Below are 22,094 nucleotides of genomic sequence, written 5' to 3' on the forward strand. Positions count from 1 at the left end.
GAGAGCAATTAGTAAAGCTTACTGGACGTGTGACCTCAGCTTCCACCACTCCTGCAGCATAAGCCTGGACTTTATCATCATACGTTCCATTGGTACCAAGTTCAAGATAGGACCAGCTACGGAGGACAGAAAAAGTAAAATAAATGGAAGCTAAACATACTGAATGAAAACAGAAAAGTTAATGAATCATCAACACTTGCAAGATGGGCAAAAACTTAAATCTACTATACTTTAGGAAAGATAAACACATGTCCTTAATGTTAGAGGTTAAACATATGCATGTATGTTTAACCTCACATAATATTCCTTATTTAGAGATTATTAAGAGGATTTGTGGAAACCGGCACAGTTAATTTATAGTAAGTTGTCAGTCTTCCTCTTTTCATTCATCAACAGTAACACTCTCCAGCACTCTTCCCATCTAGACTTATCCTGTCCCCTTTCCCCATCCAGCCTTTTGCCTCCAAATGGATCCCTCTCCAGACCCCCGAACACCCATCTCTGCCACCCCCACCCCAGCCACGCATCTCCCACCCCACCTCCCCTGCCCCCGACGCTCACCCCATCTCACCTCACTTGCTCCCCAGTATCCATTCCCCAACCCAACACCCATCACCACCATGCATCCCCTGCTCCCAGGCACCCATCCGCGACCCCACCTGCCCTGCCCTCGGGCACCCATCCGCCACCCCACCTGTCCTGCCCCTCTGCCCCCAACACCCAATCGCATCCACCTCCCCCTCCTCTGCCCCCGACCCCACCCCTCACCCCCATCTACCTACACCTCGTGACCCTACCTGTACCCGCAGCCCACCTGCTATATACTCTTCTTGCCAACCTACCCACGCCCCCGGCCACCTACCCATCCGCCACCCCACCTTCCTTCCTCCCACCGTCCGTACCCTGTGGTTTTGATGTTGTCTGTGAATTTGGCCCACGCGATCCCATCTTGCCGCAGCCCCCGAACCACTCTCAGCCTCCCAGTACGTTGATCGAGCACGACAGAGCGGCGCAGCGTCTCAGGAGCCGCCAGAGGCACCAGTACCAGCAGCGACAACGACAGGACACGATAACAAGCAGCCATTCGGCAGAAAGACCGGCATTGGATGTAGGACCAAAGTCCCTCAGAGTAGCTGACCAGCGCCATGTTGTCCCTAGCTCGCATCACGTGACTGGTACATCAGCTGACGCCGGTGCGTATGATTGACAAGTGCGGGTGGAAGTCCAGCTCTTCACTATATTTGCCAGATGTTAGTCATTTGCATACATGTGCTGTACATTTTATCGTCATGTGAATGTGTATGATGATTTGCGTGTGCTTTCACGGAGCGTTATAGCAACATATGGAATATTTCGAGTAAGTTGCGCATTTCTATTCGGAGATACTGATCTCGTTGATTGGAGGTCCGTGAAATGACCTTTCAAACCGTGTCTGCTTCAATGCGTGATGGGTTCACGTTGGACCGGACCGCAGATGAGAGCACGAACGGAGCCAGTGCTTCTTCTTTCACTGTCTTCTTGACCCTGCGCATTAATTGGAACGAACTGATTTAAATAGGGGGAGGAAGAGGAAGTAATGAGTTGATTGAGGGTTATTAGTGTTTTTTTTTGGGAGTGTGGAGTGGGTTGGAAGGCCAGTACTCCTGCTACCTTTCAGGAAGGAGGTAACAACATTGCGTATGGAGAACAATTTGCTCAAGGGATAGGGCTGTTCTGATTTACTGGATGTAGAAATGTGAACCTGGAAGATTAAATTTCCCCTTTACTTTTATTTGTTGTATTTACTTCCTGGTGTAAGTACTGGGGTTTCAGAGTGGAGCTGGAGCATGGTTTTATTTTTTAATGTCGTTTGAGTAATTTGAATATGTCAGCTGTTTCTAAGCTCGCGATTGATAAGTTCCCTGGGTTTATTTATGTTAGGATAGCGAGCGTTTCTTGAGCGACTTCCTAATCTGCTGGATAATTAATGTAGAGCGGTAATCGCAAACTGAAAGAGCGCTGATTCGTGTTCTTTTCTTTAGACTGACCCACGGCCATGAAGGTGGGCTGTCTCACTGTGATCGCCTGGCTTCTGTGGCTCAGGACTGCGAAGGGTTACGCACCTGAGTCCCCCGGGACTCCCGATTCACGTCGCTTTGAAAACGTTTCTGGAATAATTGAGCTCCATTCGTCTGAAAACATTCTTAATGCAAGCTCTCTTGGTCTACTTGAAGCGACTGGTCGGTCAACTGAGGTATGTCTTATCTGTCTTGACCTAAATGTAATGTTGGGTATCTTGCTTTTAAATGTTATCTCTTTGCAATATTCTTTAATGGGTTAATTTCGTCAGTTAGTAGTCCCCATCTCTAGCTTGCTTTCTCTCCATTCTGATTTCATAACCTAATAGAAGTTGGAAATGAGTTTTGATTTCTTACGAGTAACCGCGTGATCCTTTTTAGATAGATAGATACTTTATTCATCCCCATGGGGAAATTCAACATTTTTTTCCAATGTCCCATACACTTATTGTAGCAAAACTAATTACATACAATACTTAACTCAGTAAAAATATGATATGCATCTAAAATCACCCTCTCAAAAAGCATTAATAATAGCTTTTAAAAAGTTGAGTCCTAACCCCGGCACTTTAACATGTCTTACTCCTGGCGGTTGAATTGTAAAGCCGAATGGCATTGGGGAGTAATGATCTCTTCATCCTGTCTGAGGAGCATTACATCGATAGCAACCTGTCGCTGAAACTGCTTCTCTGTCTCTGGATGTTTTTGAATATCCTCCCCTGTTAATGTAAGCAGCAGCCGTTTCCTCCAGTTTTGCTGGGTTAACTGTATGGTAGTGCTCTTCCCAGATGAGAAAAGATCAGAAGTCTGTCACTTCAGCGAAGCGGTGAGGATGAGTTTTTATAAAGTGTTCTTTGAGTGGAGGCATTGAAAAGGGCTATTTGCAGAATGAGGGGTGCGTGTCCTGCTCAATGTCCTCCACCGTCCATGCCCTGCTCTCTTCTGCTACTGTCATCTGGAAGGAGGTACAAGAGCCTTGAGTCCCAAGCCACCAGATTCTGGAATAATTATGACCTTCAACTATCAGGCTCCTGAACCAGCACAGAAGAATTCATTCACCTCAACCCCGAACTGATTCCACAACTAATGGACTCACGTTCAAGAACTCTACAACTCTTGTTCCCGGTATTATTTAATTTTAATATATGCGGTCTGTTTTCTTGTGCACATACACGTATTAAATCTAATGTATTCTACTGTGAACTCCTGCAAGAAAATGAATCTAGGGGTGCCATATCTGTGAACTTCGAACTTTGTTTATGGTAGTCAACATTTCCAAATGGAGGATTTAATCTTGTATTGAGGGTGTGGTGAATAATTTAGCCTAAGGCATTGATTAAACTAGGTTTTCTTAATCCTCACAATTAGTGACCAAGTCAATTATTGTCACTAATGGAATATATAAATATTAAACTATTTTATCTAAAGCTTGTAGTGGGCAGAGAGCAGTATACCAATAATGTTCTCAAAGGTTTAAATTTTGTAAGCATCCTGGTTGAATACTGTCAAAACACTTTCTTTTCTTGGTCATGATTCTTTGCAAATGTCCTAGACTGTTTAGTTCTTGACTGCCATAAATATTCCAAACTCCACTACTCAGTGAGTCAAACTAATAAACAAGTTGACTTTCTCTTGAAGTAACGAGGTAACTTGTTAGGTCTGGTTCTGAAAAGTGTTTATAGCTGCTTGTTATCTGCAAAAAAAAAGTTTGCCAGTGATTAAGCAGCAGCCTCATTCCAGTAATTTTCCTTTGTTAATGATCAGCGTATTAAAACAAGTCCTTCTGTAACCTATCTTCCTTCCACTCCCCTTGGTTGGGTGAACTGTGCAGCTGTGTTACGTTACTTTGCTCTGGTTGTACAGCTGGTTCACAGCTCCAGCAACTTCGGTTTGATCCTGACAGTGCTGTCTGTGTATATTCTCCCCAAGTGCTCCCTATTCCCCTCGCTTCCTTTAAAAACTTGTATGGTTAGTCATTGGATTTGGGTTGGAGTTGATTGGCATTTATATCAAATTAATTAATGTGCTGGTTTCCTAGTTTAAGAAATCTGATTAGCGTGTAGACAGCTGGCCATATTAATTATGCTAAAGAAAGAAATGTCAGAGCTAAATTGTATGTCATCCCGGAAAGTTTTTTTTTCTTCTTGCAAGTTTTAGTATTTCAATGTCTGTTTGGAGTTATCCAACATTTCTGTATGGTGTATTTTTCTTAAATCTTAATTGGTATCTTTTCTATCAGAGTCCTGATTTGAATGTCCCATTTGGTTAAAAGTAACCAGTTTGTTGCATTTTTCTCGGCCTCTGGGCATTGGCTGAGAATTATTTTGCAATGAAGTGAAGTCTGGCAGTTAACTTTGACACAACAAAGTCCCTCAAACTGGAATAAATTTGAATAGGATATATCAGCTGGTTGAAGTCCACCCAACACTTATCTCTTTTTTTGATTGTTGTTTGGTCTCCTGGATATTAACTGAAGGTGAAAATTCACCTTGCTTTTCTGTCAAAGGTCTTCAAACCCTCGGTTGCTGCACTGAAGTCACCTGCTGAAAGTATTTGAAGTGAAAATTCTCACTGGTGTAGGAATATGATGATTTTAAAAAATGGGTGCATTTTGGGCAAACTTGTATTTGACCAGAACACCTGTTACGTGTCAGCTTTAAGGAATTCAGCAAACTGTCTTGTCCTGCTCTTTGGGGAGGCAGGGAAACAAATCCAAACTCAAATCCTGTTGTCTGAGCACAATGATTTGTAAAGTGGAGACTTTCTATATGGACAATATTTAACTTGAATGTATGTAAAGGTCCCTAACTTCTCTCTGATATTATTAAGTGCCTCTATCTTTTTAGCAACATGGTTGGCAGTCAAAGTTGACAGCAAAGATGCATACATCAGGATGCTCAGCATTTAAACCATCGTATAAATATTATCGCGAAGAAACCATGACTGCGCCTCTATTTTCTCAGGAGTCTGCGGAGGTTCGGCATGTCAGCAAAAAAGCTTGGCAAACTTCTATAGATGTGAGGTGGAAAGTGCACTGACTGGCTGCCTTACGGCCTGCCACGGGAACACCGATGCCTTTGAGTGGAAAATCCTACAAAAGGTAGTGGATTCGGCCCAGTACATCACGGGTGAAACCCTCCCAACCATTGAGCACATCTACATGAAACGTTGCCATAGAAAAGCAGCATCCATCATCAAAGATCCTCACCACCCAGGCCATGCAGTGGTGCCATCAGGTAGAGGGTACAGGTGCCTCGGGGCTCGCAGTATCAGGTTCAAGAGCAGTTGCTACCCCTCAACCATTCGGCCCTTGAACAAAAGGGGATAACTACGTGTTATTTCATGCTCATTATTTATTGCTACTAATTTGTATCTGTCACTGTTTGTTTACAGTTTATAGTTCCTGACGTTTAGTTAAGTTACCGTTCTATAGATTTGCTAAGTATGCCCACACAAAAAGAATCTCAGGGTTGTATGTGATGACGTGTATGTGCTCTGAAAATAAACTTTACTTTGAGCTTTCAACTTTTGAACATTTAGAAAGCACTGAGCAATAGAATGAATGGTATTTTCTTTAGAAAATAATGTTGAATAGAACTGAAGCTGCTAACTTACTTGGTTTCCTTTCTAGTGTCATAACGTGGTGCAGCTGAATGGATCCCAGTGGTGTTCATTTGTAAAGTCTACGGAAGACTGCAAATTTGGAAGTGGCTTTATTGACTACCTCAAGGGCGCTGTTTGTGGGTTTTACCACAATCTGCTACCGTTGGCTATCGTTCTTTATGTAAGTATTGGCTATTTTGATTAAACAGAGTAAATATAAAAAAAACTGTTAAAATATGGAAGTCCCAAATGTGTTAAATGTTCTTGGCTATCAGCTTCCTGCCTATGCTTTAATTTCTCTTTTTGGTTTCTATTTGCATAAAGTCCAGAGACAAACTCTTTAAGCCTCCAGCATATGTAACCTGCGTTCTGGTTGGACCTGGAGCATTTACAATTGAATATTGTTGAGTGGAGATAAGTGGCTGTGGGGTCTAAGGTGCTAGTTGAAGTTTAATTTTTCAGCCTTTCCTTTCTTTTTAATTGTGTAACTACACATCAATGCTGTGGTCTTGTTAGTAGTCCAAGCCTGGTCTTAAGATGGAAGTTTTGGGAGGAGGGAGCTATGACCTGTACGGAATTTAACAAAAAGAAAAAAAAAAGTAGTTTCCATCAATATGTGTACCATTGCTCCGTGCCATCTCAACTATCTTTCGGTCTCCCAATCTGAACTTGAGCCTTTAGGACATAAATAACGTGCCTCATGTCTACCACTCCAACTCGCCTTAAACTTGCACCCTCCGGTATTTGACTGGACATCTCGTTGATGCCTTTTGTAATTTTGTAATCTTCTATCAGGCCTTCAATGCTCCAACATAAAAGAAATCTGAGTGTGTCTAACTTGTAATTGATACATTCCAATCCAGGTAATATACTACACTGGTGAACCTCTTCTGCACCCTTTCTAAAGCCTTTACATCCTCCATGTAATGTAGAAACCAGAGCTACACACATGGCTCGACAGAAGTTTTAAATAGCCACAATGTGAGTCACCAACCTTTATGCTGGGTGCCTTGAATGATTAAGGCAAATGTGTCATATGCTTTCGTTACCATCCTATCCACTTGTGGCCACCTTCAGGGAGCTAAGGATGTGCACCCCAAGATTATTCGGTATATCAATGCTCTGATGGATCCTGTCTTGTCTTGCATTTGACCTCCAAAATGCTTTGCATTACTCTTGTCTGCAGTAATCTCCGTCTGCCATTTCTCTGCCCAAATTTCTAACTGATCAATATCCTGATGTACCCTTTGGCCCCTTCCTCAATATCCAGCTAATCAGACCACTTGCATTTTTCATCCAGCCGAGAGGTACTGATCCTTGTGGAACACCTCAGGTCAGAGTCCTCTCCCTTTCCGGAGGGAGGGCGGGGAGAGGGTGGAATCCTCTGTCACTACATTCCCTATTCGGTGTCAAGCAGATCTTGGATTCTGTTTAATAACTTGTGGTGGATCCACCCCCATCTTGATGAATACTGCCAGAAGTTATTCTTTAAGGATATCACCCACTTTCTCTAGCTCCAAACATAAATTCCCTCCTTTGTCATTGAATAGACCCATTCTTTTCCCAAATTTGCTCCCAGTATGTGTTTAAAATGCCTTTGGATTCTCCTTGAACCTCCTTGCCAAGGACATTTCATGGTCCCATTTAGCCCTCATAATTGGTATAATTTCTTTCCTGCTTCTATATTCCTCAAGTGCCTTGTCTGATGTTTAGGTTCATCATAAGCCTTCTAAATGCTTCCTTTTTCTTTTTGCTGGAACTTTTCTTTTCATCCAATGTTCTCAATCCTTATCAGTCTATCCTTCATCCTCCCAGAAACGAGCTGGTGCTGAACTCTGGCAACTAGCTTTTAAAGGATTCCCAAATGCTGGAGGTGCGTTTACTCTCAAACGGTCGCTCCCAATCTATTTCTCCACTTCCAGCCTGATATTGTTATAATTGTACTCCCTCCACCAATTTCGCACTTTCACCAGAAGACTGGACTTATCCTTCAATACTATCTTAAAAATGTTTTTGAAGTTGTGGGCTCTGAACTGAAATCTCTCCCACTGAGCATACAGTCATCTGGCCCGAGATTTCCCAGTACAAATACAAGTATGGCTCCTTCCCTGATTGCACAAACTAAATATTGTTTCAGAAATAGTCGTGATGCAGCCTAACTTCTGAGCTGGCAAAGCCCCTGATACAAAGGGAGGCCCAATAAATATCAGGATAATTAAAATCCCTCATTACAATAACCTTGTTTTTAAATCTTTTCATGAGCTGCCTGCATATTTGCTCCTCGGACTTTTGGGAGACCTTCAGTATAATCCTTTCATAGTGGTTGCACCTTTCTTATTCCAGGTGTCTACCGGATGAACCCTGCACTGCGTCTTCTCTCATTGTAGCTGTAGCATTCTCCCTACTCAGTGTCGCAACTCTGCTATCTGTCATATCTGCATCTACTCTGGAATATTGAGCTGCTCATTCTGCCCTTCTCTCAGCCTTTTTATCTGTAATACCCAGAGCATGGTGGATCCATGTGCTAAACCAGACTCCATACTCACCTGCTCTTTTGAAATAAGGACATTTTAGATTGTCATTCCCAAAGTTTTCATTGACTTGTCTCTAGTTGACTTGACTTGACCTAACCTCTACCTTCCCCTCAATCCTTCCACTTGGTGATTCACAGCCTGTTCCCTGCCCCACTCCATGCTAGTTTAAACCCTCCCAAGTACCACTCGCAAAGCTCACTGCAGCAATGTTGATACCCCTCCAGAATGGGTGCAGAGTGCCCTCGAATAAGTCATCTCCCTGCCTTGGAATGAATCCCAATGATCCAGGTATCTGAAGCACTCCTTGCATTTTCTTATTTCTGCCCTTGCTAGCAGCCATCTTTTCAAAATATTTAAGGATTGTATGTTTGACCCACTTTGCTATGGGTCGTGCTTTCCTTGCTGTTTTTTTTTTCCAATTTGAGCTCCAATAACTCTTGACTAATTGTACACAGTTTCTTCAGGCCTCAACTGTTAATTTGTATTGTACAGAAAATGCTGGAGGAATTTGGCAGGTCAGGCAGCATCTATGGAGTGAACAGCAAGTTGATGTTTTGGTCTGGAACTCCTCTTCAGTCCTGATGAAAGGCCTTTGTCTGAAATGTCAACTGTTTACTCTTGCCATAGATGCTGCCTGACCTGCTGAGTTCCTCCAGCATTTTATGTGTGTTGCTTTGGGTTTCCAGCATCTGTAGAACTTGTGTTTATAATCTGTATTGTGTTCATGGCTATTGCCCCTTAATCAGTAATTTGAATTATGAACAGATGTTGCTTGGATTGATACAGTAGTCCACACTTTCTGAAAATGGCTGCCTAGCCCTAATCTCATCTTGTGAAAATTATTTGCAATGATCACACATATGGTGTAGATACATGCTGTGTGAAAAATAGCAGATCAGTCGGTGTCGTGAGTTTTAATGCACAAATTTGTGATGTTCAGAAATAACCCAATAGTGAATTTATCGGTTAATATGGCTGCTTAATGTACAATTATTAATTGATCTTGCTGTTGATTATGTGATTTGCTGTGTGCAATCATTTGTAGCACTGCAGGTTTGCAAGATTTGCATTAAAACCTTGTCGGTTCGATTTAGAGTGGCATAAAAACTATTTAAACCACTTCTGCTTCCCTTTTGTGTTGTGTTTATCCTCAATGCATTCTTCTCTTAACCTATTTTTAGCAGAAGTATTAAATCAATTTTTTGGCTTTGCACTAGTGTCAGTGAACAAAATACATGGGTTGTAAAATAGTCTAAAATGTAGCTGATGGTATTGATTTGTTGTGGGCTATGGATTTGAATTTTTGCAAATGTTTGATATCAAATTGTAATGAAGGCATTGAATGAAGCACTTGACTGAATAACATAATTTATACTTTACACAGGCTGTTTGGTTGTTCTACCTATTCATGTTCCTTGGAATAACAGCTGAAAAATTGTAAGTTTTGTCTTTGGGTACTTAATCTTGAATCTTTTACTGACACTTGCCTAAGTTCTCAAAGTAACTGTCAATTTTGCTCTCTATCTATTATTGAAATTGATTCTGATTTGTGTCTTTACTGGTGTTCATGCTTCATTTTCTGGAAAAATGTGACTTTCCCACCCCTTTTAAAATAAAGATGCAAATGTAGCATAGTTGAAGACAATTGACTGAAGTGAGGTATCTGAAGCTACTTGGACTTCAAAGTAGAGATGTCCCTCCAGCCCAATGCAAGTTACCACTGCACAGAATTTCCAGGCTCTAGAATATGAAAGACAAAGTCCTTTATGTTAGAAAATGGTACTCGCTCCATGTTCTGAAACTTGTGGCAGTGAATTCTTAGCCAATCATTCTAGATTTTGGTGAGATTGCAATCCATTTCCTTCACACTGGTCTTGTCTGTTCTGCAGCTTCACAATGCTGAAGTAATTGAAGTAAAGGGGGAGCTGAAATTTCTGCTGAAGCACTCTGTCTCTCCTTGACCTTCAGTAATAAAGTGATAAAATGTGTAGTCATACCATTCTGTATTTGGCATTTTCATCAGTCTTTCTGTGCTCTGCAAATATTCTGATTATAAATAAACGAGAAGTTGTTTTTCTTGGAATATTCTTGAAGTTAAATCCAGAGTGACTGGCACCATAACTTTCCTGTAGTTAGTTGGCACATAACAGCTAGTGCTATTTTATGAAAATATGGATTCTCCCATTTTCCCATACACTAGGAATTTTTCAATGTTATGATCATAAATTTCCAAAGGCAAGTATAATTATTTTGCTTCTCTTCAGCTTTTGTCCGAACCTGGCTGCCATATCTACAAGTTTAAAGTTGTCACATAATGTGGCAGTATCCTTTATGCCTTGAATATATTTAAATATTTAATATGTGATAATGGTTTTATTGGGTGAGCACAATCTTTGAATGGCATGTTAAGCTAGAACTAACTTTTGTGTTCTAGCTGGTAATGTTGTCATGCCTACATGTCTGGATACTTGCATTTGTATAAAGCAAATAGAATCTGACAGTTCGAAGAATGAATGATCTCAAAATAGAGTTTATATTTGGGGTTCAAAATATCAATATTACCTGATTCTTGGCTCAGATTTGATTTGAGAATTTTGCTGTTTTTTTTTAAACCAGTTCTTTCACTGGAGCACTGTAGGGTTAATAAAAATACTGTGCATTGTTCAAACACGAGGAAATCTGCAGATGCTGGAAATTCAAACACCACACACAAAATGCTGGTGGAACACATATAGATGCTTATATGTTATAGATGCTTCCTGGTCTGTTGTGTTCCACCAGCATTTTGTGTGTGGTGTGCATTGTTCAATCCTGCTTTGCACTTGAGGAAGGGGATGTGCTTCCATCTTGAATTTCTGTCTGTGGCAAATGTATTCAAGAATATTGTTGGAGAGGAAATTTTCTGGTCAAAGAAACTTTTGAGCTGGTGTCTGACTTGGGCAGATGTTTAATAATGTTCTTTTGGTTGGTTAAGGTGAGTTTGCCAATTGTTCTGCATGTTTTAGATGCTGCACTAGAGTAATTATTTACAGTTGTATTGTCCTGAAGATTCTTTACTGCTTTGTTACAGCAATTTCCATGTTTTCTAGGCAGGTTTCAAGAAATCCATTGCACTCTCAGTTTGTCATTTTGACAGGTGCGAAGGCTTGGGTATTGTATTTTTTCTAAAGAATATGCACTTCTGGCCGTGATTGCCATTTCGGAATCAGATTCAGGTTTATTATCACCCACGTATCATAAAATTTGTTAACTTAGCAGCAGCAGTTCAATGCAATACATAATATTGAAGAAGAAAAAATAAATCAATTTACAGTATATGTATATTGAATAGATTAAAATCTTGCAAAAAACAGAAATAATACATTTTTTTAGAAAAAAGTGAGGTAGTGTTCACAGGTTCAATGTCCATTTAGGAATCCGATGGCAGAGGGGAAGAAGCTGTTCCTGAATCACTGAGTGTGTGCCTTCAGGCTCCTGTACCTCCTACCTGATGGTAACAGTGAGAAAAGTACATGCCCTGGGTGCTGGAGGTACTTGATAATGGATGCTGCCTTTCTGAGACACCACTCCTTGAAGATGTCCTGAATACTTTGTAGGCCAGTACCTAAGATGGAGCCAACTAAATTTACAACCTTCTGCAGCTTCTTTCGGTCCTTTGCAGTAGCCACCCCCCCCCCCCACCCCACCCTTGTCTTACTGATGTTGAGTGAAAGGTTGTTGCTGCAACAGCACTCCACTCATTGGCTTATCTTGCTCAGTCTGTGACTGAGCGGTCACACACAGTCTGTACGGATTGGTGATAACATATCCTCTTCACTGATGATCAACACTGGCGTACCTCGGGTGTGTGCTTAGCCCACTGCTGTACTCTCTGTATACATGTGACTGTGTGGCTAGGCATAGCTCAAATACCATCTACTAATTTGCTGATGATACAATCACTGTTAGTAGAATCTCTGGTGATGAGAGGGCATACAGGAGTGAGGTATGCCAACTTATGGAATGGTGCCGCAGCAACAACCTGGCACTCAGAGCTGATTGTGGACTTCAGGAAGGGTAAGACGAAGGAACACATACCGATCCTCATAGAGAGATCAGAAGTGGAGAGAGTGAGCAGCTTCAAGTTCCTGGGTGTCAAGATCCCTGAGGATCTAACCTGGACCCAACACATCGATGTAGTCATAAAGAAGGCAACACAGTGGCTATACTTTATTAGGAATTTGAAGTGATTTGGCATGTCAACAAATACATTCAAAAACTTCTATAGTTGTACCGTGGAGAGCATTCTGACAGGCTGCATCACTGTCTGATATGGAGGGGCTACTGCACAGGACCGAAAGAAGCTGCAGAAGGTTGTAAATCCAGTCAGCTCCATCTTGGGCACTAGCCTACAAAGTTCCCAGGACAGCTTTCGGGAGTGGTGACTCAGAAAGGCAGTGTCTATTATTAAAGACATCCAGAAGCCAGGGCATGCCCTTTTCTCACTGTTTCCATCAGGTATGAGATACAAAACCTGAAGACACACACTCAACAATTCAGGAGCAGCTTCTTCTCCTCTGCCATCGATTCCTGAATGGACTTTGAAGCTTTGGACACTACCTCACTTTTTTTTAGTGTACAGTATTTCTGTTTTTGCACATTTTAAATGATCTATTCAGTAAATGTAATTGATTTACATTTATTATTATTTTATTTATTTTTCTCTCCCTGCTAGATTATGTATTGCATTGAACTGCTGCTGCTAAGTTAACAAATTTCACGTCAGATGCCAGTGATAATAAATCTGATTCTGATCTGGTTAAGTTTCTGTTTAACCACTTCCACTCTGTCACTCAACACTCTCTTAAGTTGAAGGTTGCCTTTTGAGTATCAAAGGTGTTTAGATTATGAATGATCTCGCTCCTGGTATGTACCACTTATCCCGTTTAGCCCTAATCTTGTAAGGGGGCATCTATCCAGAGTTGCAAATGTTGTCTGTGTGAGAGGGAGAAGGGGCATTGTCGTGGCGCTGAGATGACTGGCTTTCAAACATGAGCTTCCTTTGTGCATCCAGCCAGGGGGAAGAGGCTTCTTTCTGTTCCTAATACCCTCATTCAAATACTTCCTTAACCCTGAAGGTACTGAATTTCACACTGCTCAGTATCTTGTACCAAGCTAGCAATCTGAAATGGAGCTGGCCCTACCCACAAGGCAAGTTTGAGAAGCATGTTAACATCAGAAGGTATTGGCACACATTTGAACCCTTCCAACAGAATTGTCACTTGTGTTGGCCATATCTCCTGGTTTATTTATTTATTGGGGTGTACAGGAAAGGTATCAAATGCCAGTACTTCAGCTAAAATGGAACAACTTGGCTAAAGACTTTAACATTGCAGCTGGATGCTTTCCCATAGGCATTTTATCAAAGTTAAAGTAAATTATTATTAGGTATGTATGTGTCACCACATATTTACCTTGAGATTCATTTTCTTGCAGGCATTTACAGAAATACAGTAGAATTTTTTTTGAAAAACTAGACAACTAAACTGGCAAACCCAATGTGCAAAAGAAGACTTTTACACACATTCTCCTTGCACAAATAGTTAAGTGGAGCATATTTACCATGGGAAAGGAATTGAAAACTATTAAAGTGAATAAAGTATGATGTCCTCTTGATTATTTTGGCTCTTCCACCTCCCCATTTTTTTTTTAAACAGCTTTGAAGGTTCCCATTATCACTAATGTCACTAAAACCCCAGAGGGTACTAGGAATACTTGGGCCAGGCACCATTTTTGTAGAGTGAATGCTGCTGTCTGGACTTGAACTTTTGGGAACTCAAAATGTTGAATTTTTTTTGTTTCCGCTCCCTTTCTTTGTGTCTGAATATCTGAAGGTGGAGTCAGACTGAATTCCACAAGTGGTGGGGGCTGATAAATGGTGTGAAGATGTAAAAATCAGATTAATACAAGACTTTGCCTTTATTTTTTCTGCACCATGAACTTGTTATTCAGTCTGTCTTTCTCCCTTTCTCAAACTAATTACTCCACATCTACTCTTGCCCCTTCAAGGATAAAGTTAGCAATCGAGCAGGTTTTTTGTTAGTGGGAAAATCATTGTGCCGAAGCATTAATTCTGTTTGACTGCTGAGTGTGTCCAGTACTGTTCCAATATTTAATTACTATTTTGCCATTTGATCAATGTGTCATTGTTAATTGTTAGAATTGTTCTACAGTTTAGAAATTGCCCAGTCCATGATCCAAACCATGTTCATTCCTGTTTGCATTGTGACCGGGTGTAGAAACACCAATGCTCTTGAACAGAACACCCTCCAAAAAGTAGTTGACATGGCCCAATCCATCAGGGTAAAGCCACCCCCCACCATTGAGCATATCTACATGAAGCGCTGTCACAGGAAAGCAGCATCCATCATCGGGGGCCACACCGACTTGGTCATGTTCTCATCTCGCTGCTGCCATCGGGAAGAAGGTACAAGAGCTTCAGTGCTCGCACCACCATGTTCAGGAACAATTATTACTCTTCAACCATCAGGCTCTTGAACCAGTGTGGCTAACTTCACTCATCCCATCGCTGAGCTGTACCCACAACGTATGGACTTGCTATTTATTTGTATTTGTGCAGCTTGTCTTTTGAACATGGATTGTTTGCCCATCTTTTTGGGTGCAAGATGCATTTCTGGTTCTGGGATTTGCTGAGTATGCCCACAAGAAAATGAATCCCAGGATTGTATATGGTAATATTTATATACTTGATCATAAATCTACTTTTGAACTTTGAACATGTTGCCTCTCCTGAATTAGCTGTCTGTCAGCAAGATTTCTGATAACTTGCTTAGCTGGCAAGTTGGCTGAACTTGGCTGAAGAAGTTAGAGAAAGTTTTTCTTCAGTTTTGTAATAATCAGTGCAGTTAAATATTTGTCCAATATCAAATGCCTTGTATCACTTTGGAATCAATTCTTCTCTTCTCATTTAGGACAAGCCCTTCTCAATTAATGAGCAAGTGGGTCAAACATCTGTGTAGTGACTGTTTTGAATGGATAACCTTGAAATGAACCTTCAATTTACGATGTCTTTGGTATCTCCGATGTTAAATGTGAATTGTTACATTTAAGTAATTTTAAAATTGTTCCTATTGGACTGCTGTCAATTTTCACTACTAACTTTTTTTTTGCTCAAAGGAACACTATTCAACTATCGTGGGTTTTTATCTTAAAGATATTTGACATGTGTATCACTTATCCTTGACTGGTTTTATTTATGGTGTAACTTTCCTTGCCCTTGGTAATGGAGCTCCTGACCTATTCAGTGCAATTGCAGCCTTTTCTGATTCAAGAACAGCAAGCCTGGCAATTGGAGCTTTGTTTGGTAAGTTGCCTATTTTGTTTTCTGCATTACTTTTTAATTGTTTTATTGATCGGTCGTCATTGCCTTTATAAAGTACATTTTGCTTGGCCATGATGTCATCTTTGCTGGGAAGTGACCAAATGGATCATGTATCAGAGAGGGAAGCAAGCTGGATATGTCAGTGGTTATGGAAAAGGGTGTAGAGCTTACTGTCAACCATAGTAAATGTCTTTCTTTGCAGAAAGGCCATTTGATTAGGATGGTAACAGACCGGAGTCAGAAATGGGACTCTAGGATCAATGGGTCAGTGGACAACTAGGGGTGGACAACAATTGCAAATATTGCTCCCATTAACAAGTGTAGAGACTGGCATTATGTTTTGTAACTCCAAAAGAAAGGGGGTGAAAATCACAGGTGCTAGGATACTTGTGTGTACCTATTTTCACTTTAGTGAGGCAAGCAGGTATGATGTGGTGACGTAATGTGTGTCATTCATGTACTCTTACATATAACCAATGAGTTATGTAAACAAAGAATGGTTAATCAAAATATTTTATAATACTAATTATTAAATACACCATACTACTCCTTTCTTAGCTATAACTCCAATACAGAATTCATTGCTCACAGTGCATTCTTTAGACTGCAGACAAATATTTCTGCCAGCACAACACACTACATTGACACTGAATCAGAAGCTTGCCAATTTCCTCCTTGCATATCACAACGTAGCACACTCTGCAACTGACAACTCACCAGCTATGCTGTTCCTGGGTCGCCCCTTGTGCTTAAACTTGGATCTTCTCAAACCCAGTCTCAGGAGGAGTACGCAGGACAAACAGCTGAGGCAATTTGAGGGCTCCTCAAACAAGATTTAACCTTTAAAGAGCTCACACTTGTCGCATCATGCTCTTTTTAAAGATGTCTTGAGATTTCCGAAATATTCCTGAACTCTCACTGCTAACGATGTCATCTACTGAGCAACTAGGCAGCCTTGCAGCTCCTGATCCATAACTTTCTGCCAGAGTACAGGTGCAGATTTTGCTCCAAAAATAAGCCTATTATGGTGATTGTAGCCCTTTGTTGATGTTGAGAAGCATTTTGGACTTCTCCATCTCCGTCTGTAGGTAGGCCTCGGCTAAGTCTACTTTGCTGAAGTGTTCCCCTTCAGAAAGATTTGCAAAGATGTCCTCTATCCTGAGCAGAAAGTTGATCTACTTTCAGTACTGGGTTATTGGTTTCATTAAAATCACTGCAGATCCTGACAGACCCATCTTAGCTACCGGAGTTGTCCATGGGCTCCACTCAACCTTGGAAAGAATTCTATCAGCCTCCATGTGATCTAGTTCTAGTTACTTTATCATGGATGGTGTAAGGAACTGGATGTGCTTTGTAAGACTTGGATGTGGCATTTTCACGAACTCTTTCTAAAAACAAAAGTGTTAAGAGGGACTGTAGACTGTTGCAAGAAACATCAGGTTGTTTCACTAGGTGATTGTAACTCTCCACATATTGACCGGGTCCATACTGTAAAAAGACCAGATGGGGTAGAGTTTGTCAAATGTGTTCAGGAAAGTTTCCTTAATCAGTACATGGAAGAGCGATGAGAGAGTGTGCAATACTTGATCTGCTATTGGGGAATGAGGCAGGGCAGCTGACAGAGGCTTGCATTGGTGAACACCTTGCATCTAGTGATCCTTTTGCCGTTGGTTTCAAAGTAAGTATGCAAAAAGATGGGTCTGGTCCTTGCTTTGAGGTTCTAAATTGGAGAAATGCCAATTTTGATGACATCAGAAAGCATCTGGCAAATGTGGATTGGGACAGGCTGCTTTTGGGCAAAGGTGTACTTGGAAAGTGGGAGGCCTTCAAAAGTGGAATTTTGAGAGTTCAAAGCCTGTATGTGCCTATCAGAATAAAAGGTAAAGATAACAGGTATAGGGAACCTTGATTTTCAAGAGTTATCGAGGCTCTAGTTAAGGGAAAAGATGTACACTGTAAGTATAGGCATGTGGGAGCAAATGAGGTGCTTATGGAGTATAAGAAATGCAAGAGAACATTTAAGAAAGAAATCAGGAGGGCATCTGGAAGATGAGAATGGTAATCCATGTGTGGAGCCAAAAGAGATCTTAAGTGCTGTTTTCATGTGTATTTACTCGGGATATGGACACAGTCTATAGAAGTGAGGCAAAATGGCATCAACTTCATGGATAATATACAGATTACAGAGGAGGAGGTATTTGCTGTCTTGAGACTAATTAGGGTGGATATATCCCCAGGGCCTGACAATGTGTTCCCCTGTGGGAAGCAAGCGCAGGAAATGCCAGGGCCCTGGCACAGATATTTAAATCACCTTTGGCAATGGGTGAAGTGCTGGAGGATTGGAGGATAAGCAATGTTGTTCCACTGTTTAAGAAAGGCTCTTTAAAAATAAACCAGGAAATTATAGGCCAGTGAGCCTGACATCTGTATTGGGAAGTTAGTGGGAAGTATTCCAAGGTATCAAATGAGTATGTGGATAGATAGGGACTGAATGGGGATAGTCAGCGTGGTCTTGTGTGCGGTAGGTCATGTCTAACCAATCTTTAAGGTTTTCAAGGAAGTTACCAGGAAAGTGGATGAAGGCAAGGCAGTGGATGTTATCTACGTGGATTTTAGTAAGGCATTCGACATGGTACATCATGGGAGGTTGTTCAAGAAAGTTCAGTCCTGGCATTCAAGATGAGGTAATAAATTGGATTAGACATTCTCTCTGTGCGAGAGGCCAGAGAGTGGTAGGAGATGGTTGTCTGTGACTAGTGGAGTGCGGCAGGTATCAGTGCTTTGTCCGTTGTTTATTATCTATATCAATGAACTGGATGATGTGGTAACTGGATCAGCAAATTTGTGGATGACACAAACATTGGAGGAGTAATGGACAGCGAGGAAGATTGTCAACACTTGCAGTGGAATCTGGACTAATGGGCTGATGAATATCGGATGGAATTTATTGAAGACAAGTTCAAGGTGTTGCACTTGGGAGGGACCAACCAGGGTAGGCCTTGCGTAATGATTGGCAGGGCACTGAGGAGTGCAATAGAATGGGATTCCGGGAATACAGATCCATAATTCCTTGAAAGTGGTGTTACAGGTTGAAGGGGATTGTGAAGTTTTCTGGCTCATTGGGCTTCATAAATTTAAGTATTGAGTATGGTACGTTGAAGTTGTAGTTTTTAAAAAAAAATAATAATAATTGTGGCCTAATTTGGAGTTTTATGTGCCATTTTGGTCACCTACCTACAGCAAAGATGTAAACTAGGTTGAAGGGTAAATTTTCAAGGATGTTGCCGGGTTTGGATGACCTGAGTTATATGGAAAGATTGAATAGGTTAGGACTGCATTCCTTGGAATGTAGAAGATTGAGAGGAGATATGATAGAAGTATACAAAATTGAGGGGTATGGATAGGGTAAAAGCCAGCAGTCTTTTGCCATTGAGGTTGGGTGGGACCACAGCTAGAGGTCATGGGTTAAGGGTAAAAGGTGAAAAGTTTAAAGGAATCACGATTTCAACATTTAAGAGAAGTTTGGATAGATACATAGATGGTAGGGGTATGGAGGGTTATGGTTGATGGGACTAGGCAGTTTAAGTGGCTGGGAATGGACACGATGGGCCAATGCACTCTTTTGTGCTGTACTTTTCTATGACTCTCTATGTTTGACTTTTGCAATTCCAACCTTGATCACTGCTTTGGCATCATCCAATACCTTAACTTTTAGTTGCCTCTATTGTAGGGGATGTGGCTTGAAAATGAAGTATGGATTTCCAAGCAAGTTATAGTTGTCTCAGGCAGTTGTGACCACACAATGCTAGGCGTCCTGTACTTAACACACACGTGGCTTGTTGGTTGTTGTATTTCACTGTTATGAATGTCATTCCCACAGGAGTTGTCTTTTCTCTAGTGTCTTAGTTCAGTATCTGCAGGTTTCAGTTCAGTATCTTTGAAATGTCATTCAAATTCATTTTGTGGACTGACAAACAGCTGAGCCAGTGCCCAATTACTTTTTAATTAATCTGCCATTCACTTATGGTGTAAGCTATTTTGCTTGTCTCCTGTTTTCACATTTTAAATCTCAAGACTATCCAGTCCTGTGTCACTCTCATCATTATCAGATTTTTCGTCAACAGCATGCAGATTTCTGCTTGCTTTTTTTTTTGAAACTGCTTGACTTTTTCTCTTCCATTTATTTTTGTCTGCCGACATGCTCTTTATATGTGTGCTACTTTGTTGCATTTTCTACAGTCTTTGTCTTTAGACCTGCATCGGTCTGGTGTATGCGAGCCTCTGCCACAATGGTAACACAATTCGTTTGGCCAGGCAGATTCTTGTTCAGACGTCGCAGTTTTGTTCGCGCACTCTTTCATTCCTGACTGCTACTCGATGGCATCTCTGGCTGTTGTTTCCATTGATACAGTGATTTCGTGTGTTCTTTTCAATGAGTGTGCTTCAGTTTGGAGCAGTTTTTGAAAACTTTCTTGTAAAGTTCCACAAGCTAAATGATCTCAGTGCATCATAAGGCCCATCACTGAACTGACGATGCTCAGACTATTTCCTTAATTCAGCCACATAAGCTGAAATGTACTCCCCTTCTTTTTGATTCTGCTTATGAAATCTTAAAGTATTTTGCAATCAACAATTGCTTCAGTTCTAAATGTTCTTCCATTATGTTCACAAGATCAACAAAGCTCAAGGCTGGTTTTGTTGACCCTCAGTAACATTGGCACACTCTTCTCATTGACTGTTTTGCTTCAAAATACTGCTCAAATCATTCAGTATACAATATTCAGTTATCTCTTGTGCAATCAATTGTGCTAATCTTTACGATGTTGCCAACTATTTCTACTTTTATTTATTTGTTGTTATAACCTGGTACTCTGTTTATGAATGTGAATTTTGTCTGTTTTCTGCCTTTTTTTAAAAACTTGTCTGTCTCCCCTTCTGGAGAAAAATTTGCTGTGTTTTAAAACTATACTGTGGAGTAATGCTGTATGTAAACAAACAATGCTTGAACAATATATTTTCAATATTACTGTAATAGTAAATATGCAATTGAGCAGTTTGGACATGATGGTGAAGAGAGCGAATGAGCACTTGGAGAAGTGAATTGATTTGGAGAAAGGCATCATGGATGTACTAAGCTTTTATTAGACAACTTTTTTTTAGTAAGCAGATCAATGAAGGATATGTGATGCATACGGCTATTTCTATCCTTGGGATAAATATTTGATAGTGCCTCAGGAGAAAAGGCCCTTTCCTTTTAAGCAGTCTGCCACCACTGTAGTCCTTGTACATATCCAGAACAAAGAAGCAGACAGAAACGATCATTGTAGACGCTACCCATCCTGCAAGCTGCCTTTTCCCAAAGCTGCTTTCTGCAAAGTGCTAGAGGACTAATAGAAGTTAAAATATAATGCCCTCTTAAAAGTTGCTTCTCCCAGGCAGTTAGTCTGATCAACCATTCTAGTCATCAACAGCCCCCCCCCCCACCCATTAACCCAGTCAATGCACTGTACGCAGCTTTTAAACCACTTTCTATAATGCTGTTTACAGTGTAAATGCTGGCATTTATGCACATTTTATTCCCTATCTGTACTCTATTTTCATAGAATTCTTTATAATTATTGAACATTGTTGATTTTTTTGTTGCATGTCACACCCACACACGACAGTAATACATGTCTGTGATGAATTAAAAACTGATCCCTGGTGGGAGAGTGAAGTGTGAGAGGGAGAAAGAATAGAAACAGGATAAATGGGGCGATATTCTAAAAGTAGCGTAGGAACTGTGGTGATGGGGTGGGTGTTGTTGAGGGAATGAGGAATATTGCAGCTTAAAACAACCCAGGGTTCCAACTGAAATTCAGGTGCTGTTCGTAAAGCTGATCTGACCATGGTTGAGATGCGTTCCTTTCCGCGTGTCACACTTGAGCGTAGAAATGAAGGATTTTGATCCATTTGCTTTTCTGTCGGTGAAAGAAAGTTCATGCAGCTTTTTCTCATCCTGTGCAGTGGCCCCTCTGCAGCAGAAATTTGCTAGAGTCTAGGGTGATGTACTAATGAAATACAACTATAAAGCTTCAGACTTTTCACTGTTTTGCAGGTGCTGGTATATTTGTCACCACGGTTGTCGCTGGAGGTGTTGGCCTAGCAAGACCATTTATAGTCGCATCCCGACCCTTTCTTCGAGATGTAATATTCTATATGGCTTCAGTTTTCTGGGCTTTCCTAGTCATCTATTATGGGCGTATTGATTTGGCGCAAGCACTTGGTGAGAAACTTGCTCAAATTTCAAGAATAAATGTTAGTTGATTTTAGCTTCTGACAACTTGTCAATTTAGACATGTAGTAATCTGTTTTCAAATGAATTTTGCACATGATCTCCACAGGTTACTTGGCACTGTATGCAGTTTATGTGTTTGTGGTCATTGTCAGCAGTATAATTTACAAGAAGAACAAAAGTCGGCTACAAAATTCTCTTTGCAACAGTCTTCCAGAAAGTAAGTGAACTGCTAATCTTGTGCT

The 22,094-nt window shown here is 40.9% G+C and overlaps 2 protein-coding genes across 4 annotated transcripts in view; one reads left to right on the top strand and one right to left on the bottom strand.

The window, feature by feature from the left end:
• The window catches only part of plbd2 (phospholipase B domain containing 2), a 29,645-nt gene extending 28,361 nt beyond the window's left edge, over positions 1-1,284 (bottom strand). Inside the window, exons 1-2 of the mRNA XM_073065495.1 lie at positions 903-1,284; positions 23-116 (exon numbers count right to left, since the gene is read on the bottom strand). Of these exons, the coding sequence (XP_072921596.1) occupies positions 23-116; positions 903-1,165 (357 nt within the window). The 5' untranslated portion in view covers positions 1,166-1,284. The remainder of the gene's footprint in view (positions 1-22; positions 117-902) is intronic.
• Positions 1,206-22,094, top strand: part of slc8b1 (solute carrier family 8 member B1) — a 47,706-nt gene continuing 26,817 nt past the window's right edge. The window contains exons 1-8 of one of the 3 annotated variants that reach the window (XM_073065492.1): positions 1,206-1,357; positions 2,022-2,233; positions 5,689-5,841; positions 9,579-9,631; positions 10,459-10,516; positions 15,452-15,557; positions 21,673-21,840; positions 21,959-22,069. In XM_073065492.1, the coding sequence (XP_072921593.1) occupies positions 2,036-2,233; positions 5,689-5,841; positions 9,579-9,631; positions 10,459-10,516; positions 15,452-15,557; positions 21,673-21,840; positions 21,959-22,069 (847 nt within the window). In that variant the 5' untranslated portion in view covers positions 1,206-1,357; positions 2,022-2,035. Of the gene's footprint in view, positions 1,358-1,538; positions 1,665-2,021; positions 2,234-5,688; positions 5,842-9,578; positions 9,632-10,458; positions 10,517-15,451; positions 15,558-21,672; positions 21,841-21,958; positions 22,070-22,094 lie in introns of those variants that run through there. The other 2 variants (XM_073065494.1, XM_073065493.1) reach the window with 2 other exon arrangements.

Source organism: Hemitrygon akajei, chromosome 14, assembly GCF_048418815.1.
Source record: "Hemitrygon akajei chromosome 14, sHemAka1.3, whole genome shotgun sequence".
Classification (NCBI taxonomy): Eukaryota; Metazoa; Chordata; class Chondrichthyes; order Myliobatiformes; family Dasyatidae; genus Hemitrygon; species Hemitrygon akajei.